The 14,718-nt window shown below is 40.6% G+C and overlaps 1 protein-coding gene across 5 annotated transcripts in view; it reads right to left on the minus strand.

Annotated features, from left to right (window-relative positions):
- The window catches only part of ATF1 (activating transcription factor 1), an 86,211-nt gene that overhangs the window by 27,370 nt on the left and 44,123 nt on the right, over positions 1-14,718 (minus strand). For 3 of the 5 annotated variants that reach the window (XM_027593363.2, XM_027593360.2, XM_027593362.2), the window contains 2 exons: positions 7,161-7,280; positions 4,630-4,730 (listed from right to left, as the gene is read on the minus strand). In XM_027593363.2, the coding sequence (XP_027449164.1) occupies positions 4,630-4,730; positions 7,161-7,280 (221 nt within the window). The remainder of the gene's footprint in view (positions 1-4,629; positions 4,731-7,160; positions 7,281-14,718) is intronic. The other 2 variants (XM_027593365.2, XM_027593364.2) reach the window with 1 other exon arrangement.

Genomic DNA, 14,718 nt, shown 5'->3' on the forward strand with positions numbered 1-14,718 from the left:
CTCCCTCTCTCTCTGTGTCTCTCTGTCAAATACATAAATAAAATCCTTAAAAATAAATAAATAAATAAAGCCTATCATCAACAGGTTAAAGGAACTTTCCCTCACCTTATCAAAGGATCCTGTTGGTCACAGTCTAGAGTCTGATGACCGGTATTTCAGAAAGGTTACCATAAAAAAATAAATCAAAACGAAACAGAAACAAACACCCAGCTTTCAAGCCCTGTTGGAAAGCACCCTACCAAGTGCTCCTGACTACTGACACTGCTGCAAAACTAGAAGGTAGCCTTGAGTACACACTATACTACATGGCTAAAGAAGGCTCTACCTGACACCTGGTCCTATACAGATGCTGGAGATCCCTAGATCAAACCAAGTAGCTTGAAGAAGTAGCTTACATCAAGGAATCTAGCTTCCACCCAAGAAATGGATCAAGAGTTCACAGGGGCACCTGGGTGGCTCAATCAGTTAAGTGTCTGCCTTTGGCTCAGATCATGATCTCAGGGTCCTGGGACCGAGTCCCGCATCAGGCTCCCTGCTCAGCGGGGAATCTGCTTCTCCCTCTCCCTCCGCCCCCTGCTTGTGCTTACTCACTCTCTAATAAATAAATAAAATAAAAGACTTCACACTTTTATTGCATTAGCTGTTGCTAAAGCAACAGCAAACCCTCTTGCAAAAGTTGTCCTTGAAAACAGAACAGCTCGATTCATCTTTTAGCTGAGCAAGGAGTGTCTGTGCTGTGCCCAACACCACCTGCTGCTGGGCCTGGATTAACACTTTTGGAGAAGTTGAAAGTCAATTACAAAACACTGCAGAACAAGACATCTGGCTGCTTAAAAAGGTAACTCCTTCCACAAGGCTCTTTCTTTGACTTACTTGATTTTGACTGGTTTAGGTCTTGGGGACCATGGCTCTACGGTGCACTCCCAAATATTGACAATTATTCTACTTAAGAGTAATCGTAACAATCTCCTGTGTGCATTGTATTCTCTCAAAAGCTTTCAACGCATGTTCATAGCCGCTAACCACCAAACAAATGATCTCACTTAAGACTGAAACACAAGGGCACCTAGGTGGTTCAGTCAGTTAACCGTCTGCCTTTGGCTCAGGTCATGATCTCAGGGTCCTGAGATCAAGCCCCATGTCAGGCTCCCTGCTTAGCAGGGAGCCTGTTTCTCCCTCAGCTCCTCCCTCTTTCTCTCTCTCAAAAACAAAAACAAAAAAAAAAAAGACTGAAACACAAAGACAATGTGAACCTGAATATCACAAAGATTAAGAAGAAAAAAAAAAGTCTGGCTATCACACAAAGAGAAAACAAAAACCACGAGAACTTTCGACTGCTGAGAGCAGCACTAATGCCTTAAAATTTGATCACATCTCAGTTAAGCTGAGTCTGATCAAAAGGAAGGAACCGTTGAAAAGAAAACCAAAGGCCCAAAATGACATCACTTAGGCCAAGCCCCAAACTGGGGCTTAATACTTAATCTAATTGCAGTTTCAGCCTCCCCCCACAGAAATGTAGTCATAACTAGTCAGAAATTTTCAGATGAGCACCAGTGAGGTAATCTGTCACATGGCCCCTCCCCATCCGCCCAAGGAAGATGAAAATCTGCCTGATAAGACCCCTTGGCTGTCCCCCCTAAGGGAAAGAGACCTTGACTGGAACAATCCTTTTACTTTTAACTCTTGCCCTATCCTCCTTCCCATATAAAAACCTTCCATTTTGCTTCCCACCCCCTTTTTTTTAAGCAGGCTCCATGCCCAGGCATGGGGCCAATGCAGAGCTTGAACTCATGGTCCTGAGATTAAGACCTGAGCTGAAATCAAGAATCGGATGCTTAACAGACTGAGCCATCCAGGCGCCCCTGAAACCTTCCATTTTGTATAGCTCCTCAAAGCTCCCTTCTACTTGCTAAATGGGATGCTGCCCAGTTCATGAATTACTTAATAAAGCCAATTAGACTAAATTTTAACATTATGAATATGGTTTTTCTATTTACTACAGGAAGGTGATATTTCTATTACTTCCTATAAATGCACAATACATTAACAAGTATTTTATCCAGGAGCTGTTTTGTGTTGGATAAGCCCCCTTGTTTGGAGATTTCATCCAACAATCTAAGGTTAAGTCTAATCAATACCATATAAGTAAGCACATATTGCTGCCTGGTATAAGTCTCTGGATTTTTAAGAAAGATTTATTTATTTATTTGAGAGAGAACACGAGGAGGAGGAGCAGAGGGAGAGGGAGAGAGACTCCCAAGCAGACTCAGCGCTGAGCCCTACACGGGGCTCAACCTCATGACCCCTGAGATCACGACCTGAGCCGAAATCCAAGAGTCGGGCGCTTAACTGACTGCGCCACCCAGGGGCCCTGCATTTTGTTTTTAAACTACCTAAACTGATCATTATTATCTTTCTAAAAAGTCAAAAGTCAGTGCATTTGTTAGTTCACCATTTTTTCTTATATTCACATTCCTTCCATTTGGATGGAATTTTCTTCTTCCCGAGGTATACCCTTTAGTAATGTCTTAAATCAGTTTGAAATGATTTTTATTTCACCATTATTTTTGAGTGATTGTTCAGTTGGGTATAAAGTTCCAGACTGACAGTCACTTTCTCTTGTCATTTAAAGATTTCCTAGGGATACCTGGGTGGCTCAGTCGGTTAAGTATCTGCCTTTGGCTCAGGTCATGATCCCAGGGTCCTGGAATCGAGCCCCATGTCAGGCTGCCTGCTCAGCAGGAAGTCTGTTTCTCCCTCTGTCCCTCCCCCCACCCTGCCTGTGCATGCACGTGCACGTGCTCTCTCTCTCTCAAATAAATGGAAAATCTTTTAAAAATATATATATTTTTTCTAGTCCATTGCCTTTTAATACTAACATTCAAAACCTGTTGTTAAGTCTAATGGTCATTCTTTTCTAGGGTAATCTTTTTTCTTTAGAAGCTTATTGTTATCTTTGGTGTTCTCCAGTTTTACCTAATAAGTTACATCTAGATTTAGGTTTATTTTAATTTATCTTGTTTGGGACCTTGCTTTCTGAAGCTGACAGATTCATGTCTTAGAAATTTCAGTCATTAGAGAAAAGCTGCTGGCAGTGTTCTTCGACATTCTAGGTCATTTACTAGGAACTGTAGCTCCCAGGTCCCTAATTCTCTCAATTATACCTAGTCTGCCGTATAACACTTAAAATTCCTCAACAGTTTTTAGCAATTACATTTTTCATTTCCAGAAGTTTTACTGTTTTTTCTTAAATCCCCCCAGTGTCTTATTCTAGTATGAGGGTTTTGATTCCTTCTTTATGTCTTTCAATTTTAATTACACTTATAGTTCCTGGTAATTTTACTATCTGAAGTTCTACAGTGGTTTCATTCTATTTATTGTATCTCCTGCTGCGTGCTAAAAATGGATTTGTTTCAGCTTTTTATAATTTCAGGTTATGAGCTCATTTTAGTAGGGTTTCTTTTTAACCACCCCCACCCCCGCCAGAATTCACAAAATTTGTTTGTTCATTAACTGTTTATTCAATAGAGTCCAAATTCCTTAACATGGTACTAAGGTTTTAAGAAATTTGGCTCTTGTTTACCTTTTCTTCCTAAACCTCCTCTTCCTTAAGTTCCCAATTTTGAAAACAGGCCAACCTCTTTCATATCATACTTTGATTACACTGTCCCTCAGCCTAAGCTCTTTTCCTGCTACCAAACCCCTTCCTGCCCCTATCTCACAAAATCTTTCAGATTGGTGGTGATCCAAATGACATCTTTTATGAAGTCTTTCCTATTTATTCCAACCAGGCAGGAATGACTATACCCTATACAGAGTTCTCTTATAATATCTAAAATCTTACTGCGTTTGTTTATATGCTTTCAAAGATAGCATTTCATCCTTTTCTGTCTCCCTTTCCTCCTACCTTCTAGATGTTTCGTTCAACAAGTAATAATTGAGCATCTACTCTTGCATAGTCACTCTGCAATGCAAAAAATTATTTAAGAGCATGGCCTGTGTTTTTTTTTTTTTTTTAGTTTATTTCTTTTTAGTAATCTCTTTACCTAACATGGGGTTTGAACTCACAACCCCCCAGATCAAGAGTCGCATGGTCTTCTGACTGAGCCAGCCAGATGCCCCTGGCTCATGTATTATTAACTGGAATTCCAACAGGATGAGATAAATACTATAACAGGGATCAGTAAAAAGAATGCCACAGAAGAAAGACCTAACTTGGTCTTGGGAGTTGGAAAGAAAGTAATCAGAAGACTTCCAGGAGGAAATAAGGCTTAAAGTATGTGCAGGAGTTACACACAATGCAGAAAAATGTGTTTCAGTAAAGAAGCTAGGAAAGGGAAGACAAGCTAGTTCAAGTCCTTAAATCTACAGTCCTTCTTTCATGTTGCTATTAAAGTTAACTATCTAAAAGTAAATATGGGAATCTAGTACTTTGCCAGAAGATAAGACTAAATTCCTCTTCAGGACAGCAATTTAGGCCCTTCATAATCTGGCTCAAATCTATCTCTCTTAACATTTCCCGTCCTATACAGACACATGCTCCCTCCTTATATAGTTTGTTTTGCACAGCACCATTCCAACTCATCAGTATAATATAACACATGTAGGATTTGAAACACGAGTACTCACCTGTAAGATGGGCGCCGTGCTAGAATCCCGTGGGCTTTCTGTGAGGAGCCTATACTGTCTGATGAGTCCTGAGACTCCTCACTTTCTGATAAAGATGATACCTGGAAAACAGAACTGGTTTTACGGTGATGAACAATGCAGATGGAAAACAATTTAATTTTTACTTTCAGAAAATATGATCTGTCTCCTGCCACCCAAATTCATTTGTCATTAAATCTAAGGTCTAAAAGAAAGGAACAAAAGAAAAAGCAACATTTATTTCAGAGGCCCAAACTACTTAAAGGAACATACGATACAGCATGCTCAGAACTAAGAAGAAAGTCCCTAAAATAAAGCAATACTATTTTACTAGAGTTATAAAGACCAGTCTCTGATTTCCACCCTATTTCTAAACTGATGCACATTACTCAGTTTTTTTTTTTAAATCAATAATCTGATTTGGATTCTGGACATGCTAACTTTGAAATGCTATTAGAAATCCAACTATTATCAAATTATTAGATAATAACATGGCAGAGACTGCTAAATATACAAGCCTTTGAGTCAGGGAAGAGCTGACATATAAACTTGGGAGTCACAGCTATTTAGATAATCCTTAAAGCCGTAAGATTGGATGAGCTCAATATACAGAGAAGAGGACAAACGATAAAACCCAGGAACACTACACTCTAACATTAACAGGTTGGGAGGAAGGGGAGGAACCAGCAAGTAAGACCGAGAACAAGCCACCACTGAGACAGGAAGAATACCAGATAAATGACGTGTCCTAGAGAGCTAGCAAAACCAGTGTATTAAAAAGAATGATTGGGACACCTGGGTGGCTCAGTCAGTTAAGCGTCTGCCTTTGGCTCAGGTCATGATCCCAGAGTCCTGGGACTGAATCCCACATCGGGCTCTTTGCTCAGTGGGGAGCCTGCTTCTCCCTTTGCCTGCCACTCCCCCTGCTTCTGTGCACGCACGCACTCTCTCTCTCTCTGACAAATAAAATCTTTAAAAAAGAATGATCAACTATGGCAAGTGATGCTAACAGGTAAAGTGAACAAGGACTGAGAACAGATCATTAGGTTTATCAAGATGGAGGTCACTTGCAAGGGCGGGTATAAACATGTAATTTAGAAATCTGTACTAATTATTAGGGTTTATCTCACTTTACAATTAAATAGTTAATACATGGAGAGCACTTAAGTGCATGGCATATAGCAACACATATTAAATGGTAACTATTAATAATAAGCCCTTTAAAATTATGTCAACACAATAACCACATGCAAGTTTTAAGTTATAATGGTATCTTACTATTAAGAAAACAAGTTATTTTCAATTTTTAAAATATATTAAAATTTCCATTTGTCCAAAGTTGCACTGTGACACCTGACTTCATCTTTATTTTTTTTCCCCCAGTTTCATCTTTATTTTAAAAAATAAAATAACCCAAACAGGCTTCTAGAAAGGACATAACAAGTCATTGCTCTACATTAGTATCTATAGAAAGCTTTCCCCTAAAGGAATCAGACTTAGATCTTAAGTTTCCAGAGAAATCTGTTTTATATTCTATAATCTCCTTCAAAAACAAGTTCTGGTGTACAACTACTTATTTATACCTTATATTAAATCTGTATCTTTTTGCAAAAAAGGATGAACTGGTCACGACCTGTAATAATTAAGAAATAGTAACGGATATTATAATATATCCTCAAGCATCATGGATACACCAATCTAACCTAAACCTTTAACTATTTTCACTGTCCCTAAATTTACTCCCAAGTCTCCCACTGAACTCAAGAAAATGATTTCTGGAACTAAGAGATTACTTATGTATCTAAGATCAAGTATTTCTCTTTAATGAGAGCACTGGCAAGTAAGAGTAAAATCTTCATATAAAAACTCAAAAATCCATGCAGTAGCCACCTTTCATACAGGAAAACACATTAAAGACACAGCTGTAGAGCAGACAACACTGCCAGATACTTTATAAAGAGCAGGAAAAAATGAGGGATGACCAAAGGCATTCTAAGACTCACAGGAGCCAGAAGATAAAATGGGGAGAAAGAGTAGAAAGAAAAAGAACCCAGGATCGCTTTCCTTTCTACTGCTGTCAGGTGGTAATAAGAAAGTAGACAGATCTAAATAAGAACTTGCCTCTACTATGAGAGAACTCTCTTATTTAACCTCCACAAAGCATAAGGCAGGCACTTTTATTACTTTGCTGACACCAATACCATCGCCCTTGCTTCAGAATTCTCCTTTTCCTGAAAGATACCACTGGGACAAAAAGGTGCTTTCCCTTAAGGAAGTCTCATTTCCCAACAATAACTTCCCCCCAAATTGTCTTACTTTTTCACTGGGTAGTCTATACATGAAACTAGAAATTCTCAAACTTTTCTATTTGCCTCATTTGTCCTATAGTCTAATTTCTAAGACAATTTTATTATCTTGGTTTATGATATTGTACTATAGCAACTTCAATGTGTCCAAAGACTCAGGGTATAAAAGTCCCCTCTCTCAAACACTAAGTCTTTGAATTTTTGTACCGTTTGCACGTGTGGTGGGTGAATTACAGAAGACTGAGCTGTCTGGATGACCCCCTGAACCTGTACTTGCTCTCCAGGAAGAGGTATAATTGTCACTGGCGCAGATCCTCTTAATGCCATCTAAGAACAAATAAAAATTCAATTAACAAATATGTATTATACCTATGCACATAAGACAGCTTGAGTTCTTAACACTGGAAAACATATTTCAGAGCTTATGATATTAACCACATCTATTTAATCAAACATTAGGTATCTTCTAGGGGGCAGACGCTATACTAGGGGGTTGACATTACAAACGAATTACAACAAACCGACTAAGCTATAGTAGGACAGAAAAAACAGAAAATACTGTACCATGGGAGCAAAGAAAATGTGCTACTTCATCTGGGTCTCAAAGGATAAACAACTCCCTGAAGGGGCAATATGAGGGTGGGGGCTGGAAGATTTTAGACAGAGAATTGACTGTGCAAAAATGTAGAGGCTCTTTAGAACATGTTAATCTGAAGAGATCTGGTTGAAAATCAATCCAGAAATCTAGAGTCAAAAAGTGAGAGAAATACCTACTTTGGGCAGTGTTTTTAAAGAAAAATCAAGTATTTAGGGGCACCTCGGTGGCTCAGTTGTTAAGCGTCTGCCTTCTGCTCAGGGCATGATCCCAGCGTCCTGGGATCAAGCCCTGCATCAGGCTCCTGCTCAGCGGGGAGCCTACTTCTCCCTTTTCCACTCCCTCTGCTTCTGCTCTCTCTCTCTCTCTCTGTTAAATAAATAAAATCTTAAAAAAAAAAAAGAAAATTAGAAAAAGAAAAATCAAATATTTAAAAATAAATAATTCAATCATGAGATTATAATTTATTTCCATGGAAATCAGATGGGGTTTCATAGAAATACCATAATTAAGACGCTAAACCAAGAAAAGCCCACCCATCATTCTTCAAGGCTCAGCTCAAGTTCTACCTCTTCCAAGAAGCTTTTTTATATGTTTACAGTTATCAGCGATCTCTCACCTTCCTGTGGATTACACTGGTTCATACCATTCATTTTGGAGTTAAATAACAAAATAAAATCCAGGGCTGCTTTCTCAGGTCCTGTAAGTCAACTTCCTAAATAAGCTCCCCTCTTATTTTGTTTGCAAAAAGCCCCCCAAACAATGCCTTATTATTCCCTTCATTGAAGATTCTTGTCCTCTTCCCAAGATGGGATTAAATTCCAGCCTCACCATCCCCCAGAATGTCCAGGTCATGAAATTTTGTATATAAAATGTTATCCAGGTACTGAGACCTGCCAACTCTCAGGACAAACAACTCCATCACCCGTCACACAACTAAGAGACATAACCAAATTCTAGTACAGCTTTTATCAGCTGAAGGCCATGTCCCTAGGATGACCCTAGCCCCCTGAAAATGCCTGCCTGAAAAGGCTCAAAGCTGCCAAAAAAATTTACCGTTTGTTCCAGCTAAAACCTGACTACAGGTCCCTGATTTCACTTTGCTTAGAGCATTTACTTTAGAAAACTTGCAGTTATAAATCCCTTCTCTGATCTTTGAGATATAAATCTTCTACAACCCAGAAATGTCTTTTCTCAAGAACCTGGGAGCCATCCCTTTGAAATGTAATTAATCATCAGGAAGAATAGGGCCCTTGTCTCCCAGTCTCTGTGGGACAGCAGAAGTCTAACTTTGATAAACATCAATTAGCAAACACAGATGGCCTAATCACATTGACCAACCTCCCAACCTAACATCTTCAGTACTTTTCCTTTAGCACATCCCAGCATTTAAAAAGGTTCTCACCTTTTGTTTCAGTAGATTTGAACTCAATTTGTGTTACAGTCTCTCTTCCCCACTGCATTCATTAGTCTGAATGAAATCTGTCTTGCTACCTTTAACATATGTCTGGCTCTCTTTCTGACAGCACCCCAATAAGGGGATACAAAAACTAAAGAGTTAAAATAGAATTCACAAATCTAGAGTCCAGCTCTAGAGTAACCATTACACTCAGATCAAAACAAATGAACACCCCCTTACCTTTTAGACCCCAACTGAAGCCAATCACTCAACTAATATGGAGAGCTTGTGGTGGGATTAATTTACATTTCTACAAATAAAAGCAATCATTCATCCAGGGTTTCTGGCAATCCTTGCGATTTTGTGCGGACTGTGGGTCTGGCAGGTGGAAAAAAGGCACCAGATTTTGTTTTAGCTATTAGTAATCCTTCCCCTTATTTTCACTGTTCTAACCTCACAAAATGCTCATTATTTAGGGTCCCAAAGCCTGGCATTTTCCCACCCCCACTCTCAAACTTCGTAATTTAAAATCCTGAGATCACTCTGAAAGGAGTAACAAGAAGCTGGTCCTCCAATTTTAACATGAGGTTGAAACATAGCTGACTACCTCCACACATTACGTTTCAGTACTAACCACGTTCTGCAATGGTGGACGTGTTCTGTATCTGCACAATCCAATACGGTTGTCATTAGCCACATGTGAATACTAAGCATTTGAAATGTGGCCAGTGGGACTGAGGGACTGATTTTCAATTTTACTTAATTTTAAATAATTTAAATTAAAATGGAAATATCCCCCGTGGCTAGTGGGTACCACAATGAACAGTGCAGTTCTTGACCTTAAGAGCTGTAGAACTTGCTAGTACACCATGGCTGCAACCTCAGAACTTAGGAGAGATATTAGAAGCAGCAGATAGATCTGGAGCTGCTCTTGTTAAATTGGGAGCTGTTGGACGAACACCCCCTGATTTCCTCTCACTCCCTGGGGTAGATGAACCCAAAGTTCCTCTTATATAAGCAACAAGACAAAAATTAGTATGCTCCTTAGCTACCTAATTCAGGGATCCTTGGACTGTAAACACTTGGGTGAGGGAGGTCAGACAGCTTGTAGCATGGCATGGGAAAAAAGCCTCTGTTTTGCCAGAGTTTGAATCCAAAGTCTTTTTTTTTTTTCAAGGGGGGGGGAAGGCAGAGGGAGAGAGAGAATCTTAAGCAGGTTCCACGCCCAGCACAGAGCCCGACACAGGGCTTGTTCTCATACCCTGAGATCGGGACCTGAGCTGAAACCAAGAGTCGGGACACTTAACCGAATGAGCCACCTAGGCACCCAAATTCAGTCTTTTAACTCCAGAAAGGCACACAGGCTTTGGAGACAGATAAGCTTGGGCTGATTTTCATCCAAACGCACTCACTAACTCTGTGATGCTAAGCAAATTCCTTAACCTCTCAGGACTTCAGTTTCCTCCTTTGTAAACAGAACTAATACTATCTTGTTCACAGTTACAGTGAAGATTAAAAACTAATTAGGTAAAAACAAAGGGTGGGGGGAAAGGTGAAGAGAAAGAGCCTACATATATGTCTCTTACTTGGATCCTGGCTCAACAAACTGTTGAAAAATGTATATGTGCGCATTATGAGGAAGACAGCAGAGTAGAAGGATCCTGAGCTCATCTTTGCAACTAACTCTGAACATGACCTCAAGACTGACAGAACACGGGCACCTGGGTGGCTCAGATGGTTAAGCATCTGCCTTCGGCTGGGGTCATGATCCCGGGGTCCTGGGATCAAGCCCCACATCAGGCTCCCTGCTTGGCGGGGAGCCTGCTTCTCCCTCTCCCTCTGCTATTCCCCCTGCTTGTGCTCTCTCGCTCTATCAAATAAATAAAATCTTAAAAAAAAAAAAAAAAAAAAGACTGGCAGAACAGACCTTCACAGAGAGGAGGCCACCTTGAAAAGGGTAGGAGGAGCAGAGAGGTGGCAGAAAACCCACACCCCTGGGGAGACTAACCACAAACAGGAGAGACACCACAAGCACAGAGAAGCAAGAGGATCATACCCCACACCAGACATCCCATGCACTGGGGACTGACACTGAGAAGACAAGTCTCCACATCTGGCTTTGAAAACCAGTGGGGCTTAACTCTGGGAGCTTTAAAAATCGGTGGGGCTTAGGGTACTTTAAAATCTGGGCTTAACTCTGGGAGAGCTGGAGGGAGATGGGAAATGGAGTCCCCATCATTAAATAATCAGCATAAGTAACCCTGCCTGAGACACAGCATAGAAGCAGTAGTTTGAAAAGTGCCTGGGGTATATGAGAAGGAGATAACTTTATTTACTAAAAGGACAGGGATTTTTGAGAGACTTCTCCAAGAACAGAAGTGATGGCAGGTGCCATTTCTCTTCCTTTTCCCCAGCCTACAGAGCTGGACACTTGCAGGAGCCAGTGCTAACCTTATTAGCACCATGTGTCACACCTCTGTGTTTTTCCAGCAAACATGCCCTATCCCATCTGCATACCTCAGAAGGCACCCCTCCAAGGCAGCTCATGCCCCACCACACCTTGCAAGCAGCCCCACCAGAGACTGAAGCTACTCCAAAGTGACTCCTACTCTGGGGAGGAGGGAGATAACCACACACACCAGCGTGCACACTTCCAGCAGCAAGCCTTTTAGCTGGCCGTGCAGGGAGAAAAATCCTGCCCATCAGTGTGTCCACAATTGTGACAGACAGACAAACTGCAGACATCTGCTCTGACTGCTGACCCACCTACCAACCAAAACCTCTCAGGTGGCCGAGCACAAAGAAAGCCTTTGGTGGGCCTGCCGCTGGGGCAGAGAGACTAAGTGCAGACAGCTAGCAAGATTACTGACCCTGCCTATCTGCAGAGGCCTCAGACAGAACCCTCAACAGTGAAGGGACCAAACTCTGTCCAGTGAACCCACAGCAGGAAAAGTGGGATCCTGCAGTCAACTGGGTTGAAGTCAAATGGGCCTCAGCCGCAACAGTAGGGTGCATAAAGCCCACATACATAGGAGACACCCCTGGAGCACCTGGCTCTGGTGATAAGGGAGCATTACACTACAGGGCACCACAGGACCTCTTCTACACAAGGCCACTACTTTTAAGACCAGGAGACAGAGCAGACCTCTCTAATACATACAAACGAACAAACACTGAGAGTTAGGTAAAATGAGGAGACAGAGGAATATGTCCCAAATGAACAGGACAAGATCACAGCAAAAGAGTTAAAAGAAACAGAGATAAACAATATGCCTGATAAAAAATTTAAAGTAATGATCATAAAGATACTCACTGGACTTGAGAAAAGAGTTACTTTATTTCATCAAAATAAAGAGAAAGGAATTCCAGCCTAACATTAAAGAAAGCCATCTAAACACAAGGGAAGAGAGCAAGAAGAAAGTAACAGAGAAGGACTACAAAAACAATTGGAGAACAGGGCGCCTGGGTAGCTCAGTTGGTTGAGCGACTGCCTTTGGCTCAGGTCATGATCCTGGGGTACCAGGATCAAGTCCCGCATCAGGCTCCCTGCTCAGCAGGGAGTCTGCTTCTCCCTCTGACCTCCCCTCTCTCATGCTCTCTCTCAAATAAATAAAATCTTTAAAAAAAAATTGGAAAATAAATAGTAAATGGCAATAAATACATACCTATCAACAATTACTTTAAATGTAAATGGACTTAATGCTCCAATCAAAAGACAGGATGACTGAATGGATTAAAAAGGGTGGGGGGGCGCCTGGGTGGCTCAGTCATTAGGTGTCTGCCTCCAGCTCGAGTCATAATCCCAGGATCCTGGGATCGAGCCCCACATCGGGCTCCTTGCTCAGCGGGGAGCCTGCTTCTCCCTCTCCCACTCCCCCTACTTGTGTCCCCTCTCTTGCTGTGTCTCTCTCTGTCAAATAAATAAATAAAATCTTAAAAAAAAAAAAAGACCCACCTATATGGTGCCTACAAGAGACTCATTTCAGACTGAGATGTGCAGACTGAAAGTGAAGGGCTGGAAAAACACACCATGCAAGTGGAAGGGGTAAAAAAAAGCCAGGGTAACAACACTTATATCAGGCAAAATAGACTTTAAAACAAAGACTGTAGCAAGAGACAAAGAAGGGCACTACATAATGATAAAGGGAACAATACGAGAGGATATAACAATTGTAAATATCTATGCACTCAACATAAAAGCACCAAATACATAAAGAGAGAAATTGACAGTAAAAAAAAATAGTAGGGGACTTTCACACCCCACTTACATCAATGGATAGATCACCTAAACAGAAAATCAACAAGGAAACTGGCTTTGAATGACACATTCAACGAGTCTAAAAAGAACACAAACTACATGGAGGCTAAACAGCATGCTACTAAACAATCCATGGATCAACCAAGAAATAAAAAAAAAAATGCGTGGAGATAAATGAAAGTGAAAACACAACAGTCCAAATTTTGAGGGATGCAGCAAAAACAATTCTGAGAGAGAAGTTCATAACAAAACGGGTTTATCTGAAAAAACAAAAAACTCAACAACCTAACCTTAACACGTGAAAGCTAGAAAAAGAACAGAGCCCAAAGCTAGAAGGAAATAATAAAGATTAGATCAGAAATAAATGAAACAGAGACTTGAAATAAAACAAACAGAAAAGATCAATGAAACCAGGAACTGAATCTTTGAAAAGATAAAACAAAATTGATAAACCTTTAGCCGGACTCATCACAACAAAAAAGAGATAGGACTCAAAATCAGAAATGAAGGAAGAGAAATAATCAACACCACAGAAATACAAAGGATTATAAGAGGGGCGCCTGGGTGGCTCAGTCGTTAAGCGTCTGTCTGCCTTCCGCTCAGGTCGTGATCCCAGGATCCTGGGATCCAGCCCTGCATTGGGCTCCCTGCTCGGCAGGAAGCCTGCTTCTCCCTCTCCCACTCCCCCTGCTTGTGTTCCCTCTCTTGCTGTCTCATTCTCTGGCAAAAAATAAAATCTTAAAAAAAAAAAAAAAGGATAATAAGACATATTATGAAAATATATATGCCAACAAATCAGACAACCTAGAAAGCAGATAATTCCTAGAAACATATAATCTTCCAAAATAAAATCAGGAACAAATAGTAAATCTGAACAGACGGATTACTACTAATGATATTCAGTCAGTAATAAAAAAAACTCCCAAAAAACAAAATTCAAGGACCAACCGGCTTCACAGGTCAATTCAACCAACATTTAAAGAGTTAACAGGTGCCTGGGTGCTTCAGTTGGTTAAGTGTCTGCCTTCAGCTCAGGTGATCCCAGGGTCCTGGGATCAAGCCCCACATCGGGCTCCCTGCTCAGCGGGAAGCCTGCTTCTCCCTTGCCTGCTGCTCCCCCTGCTTGTGCTCTCCCTCCCTCTCTCTGTCAAATTAAAAAAAAAAAAAAAAAAAAAAAAAATATATATATATATATATATATATATATATAAAAGAAGAGTTAACACCTATTCTCAAACTATTCCAAAAAAATAAGAGAGGAAGAAAAGCTTCCAATTCACTATGAGGCCAGCATTACCCTGATACCAAACCAGATAAAGACACTACAAAAAAGGACAACTACAGGCCAGTATATCTGATGAACAAAGATGCAAAAACCCTCAACAAAATACGAGCAAACTGAATTCAACAATACATTAAAAAGAATCATCTACCACAATCAAGTAGGATTTATTCCAGGGATGCAAGGGTGTTCAATATCTGTAAATCAATCAGCATGATACATCACATTAAC

The sequence above is a fragment of the Zalophus californianus genome, chromosome 9, assembly GCF_009762305.2.
Source record: "Zalophus californianus isolate mZalCal1 chromosome 9, mZalCal1.pri.v2, whole genome shotgun sequence".
Classification (NCBI taxonomy): Eukaryota; Metazoa; Chordata; class Mammalia; order Carnivora; family Otariidae; genus Zalophus; species Zalophus californianus.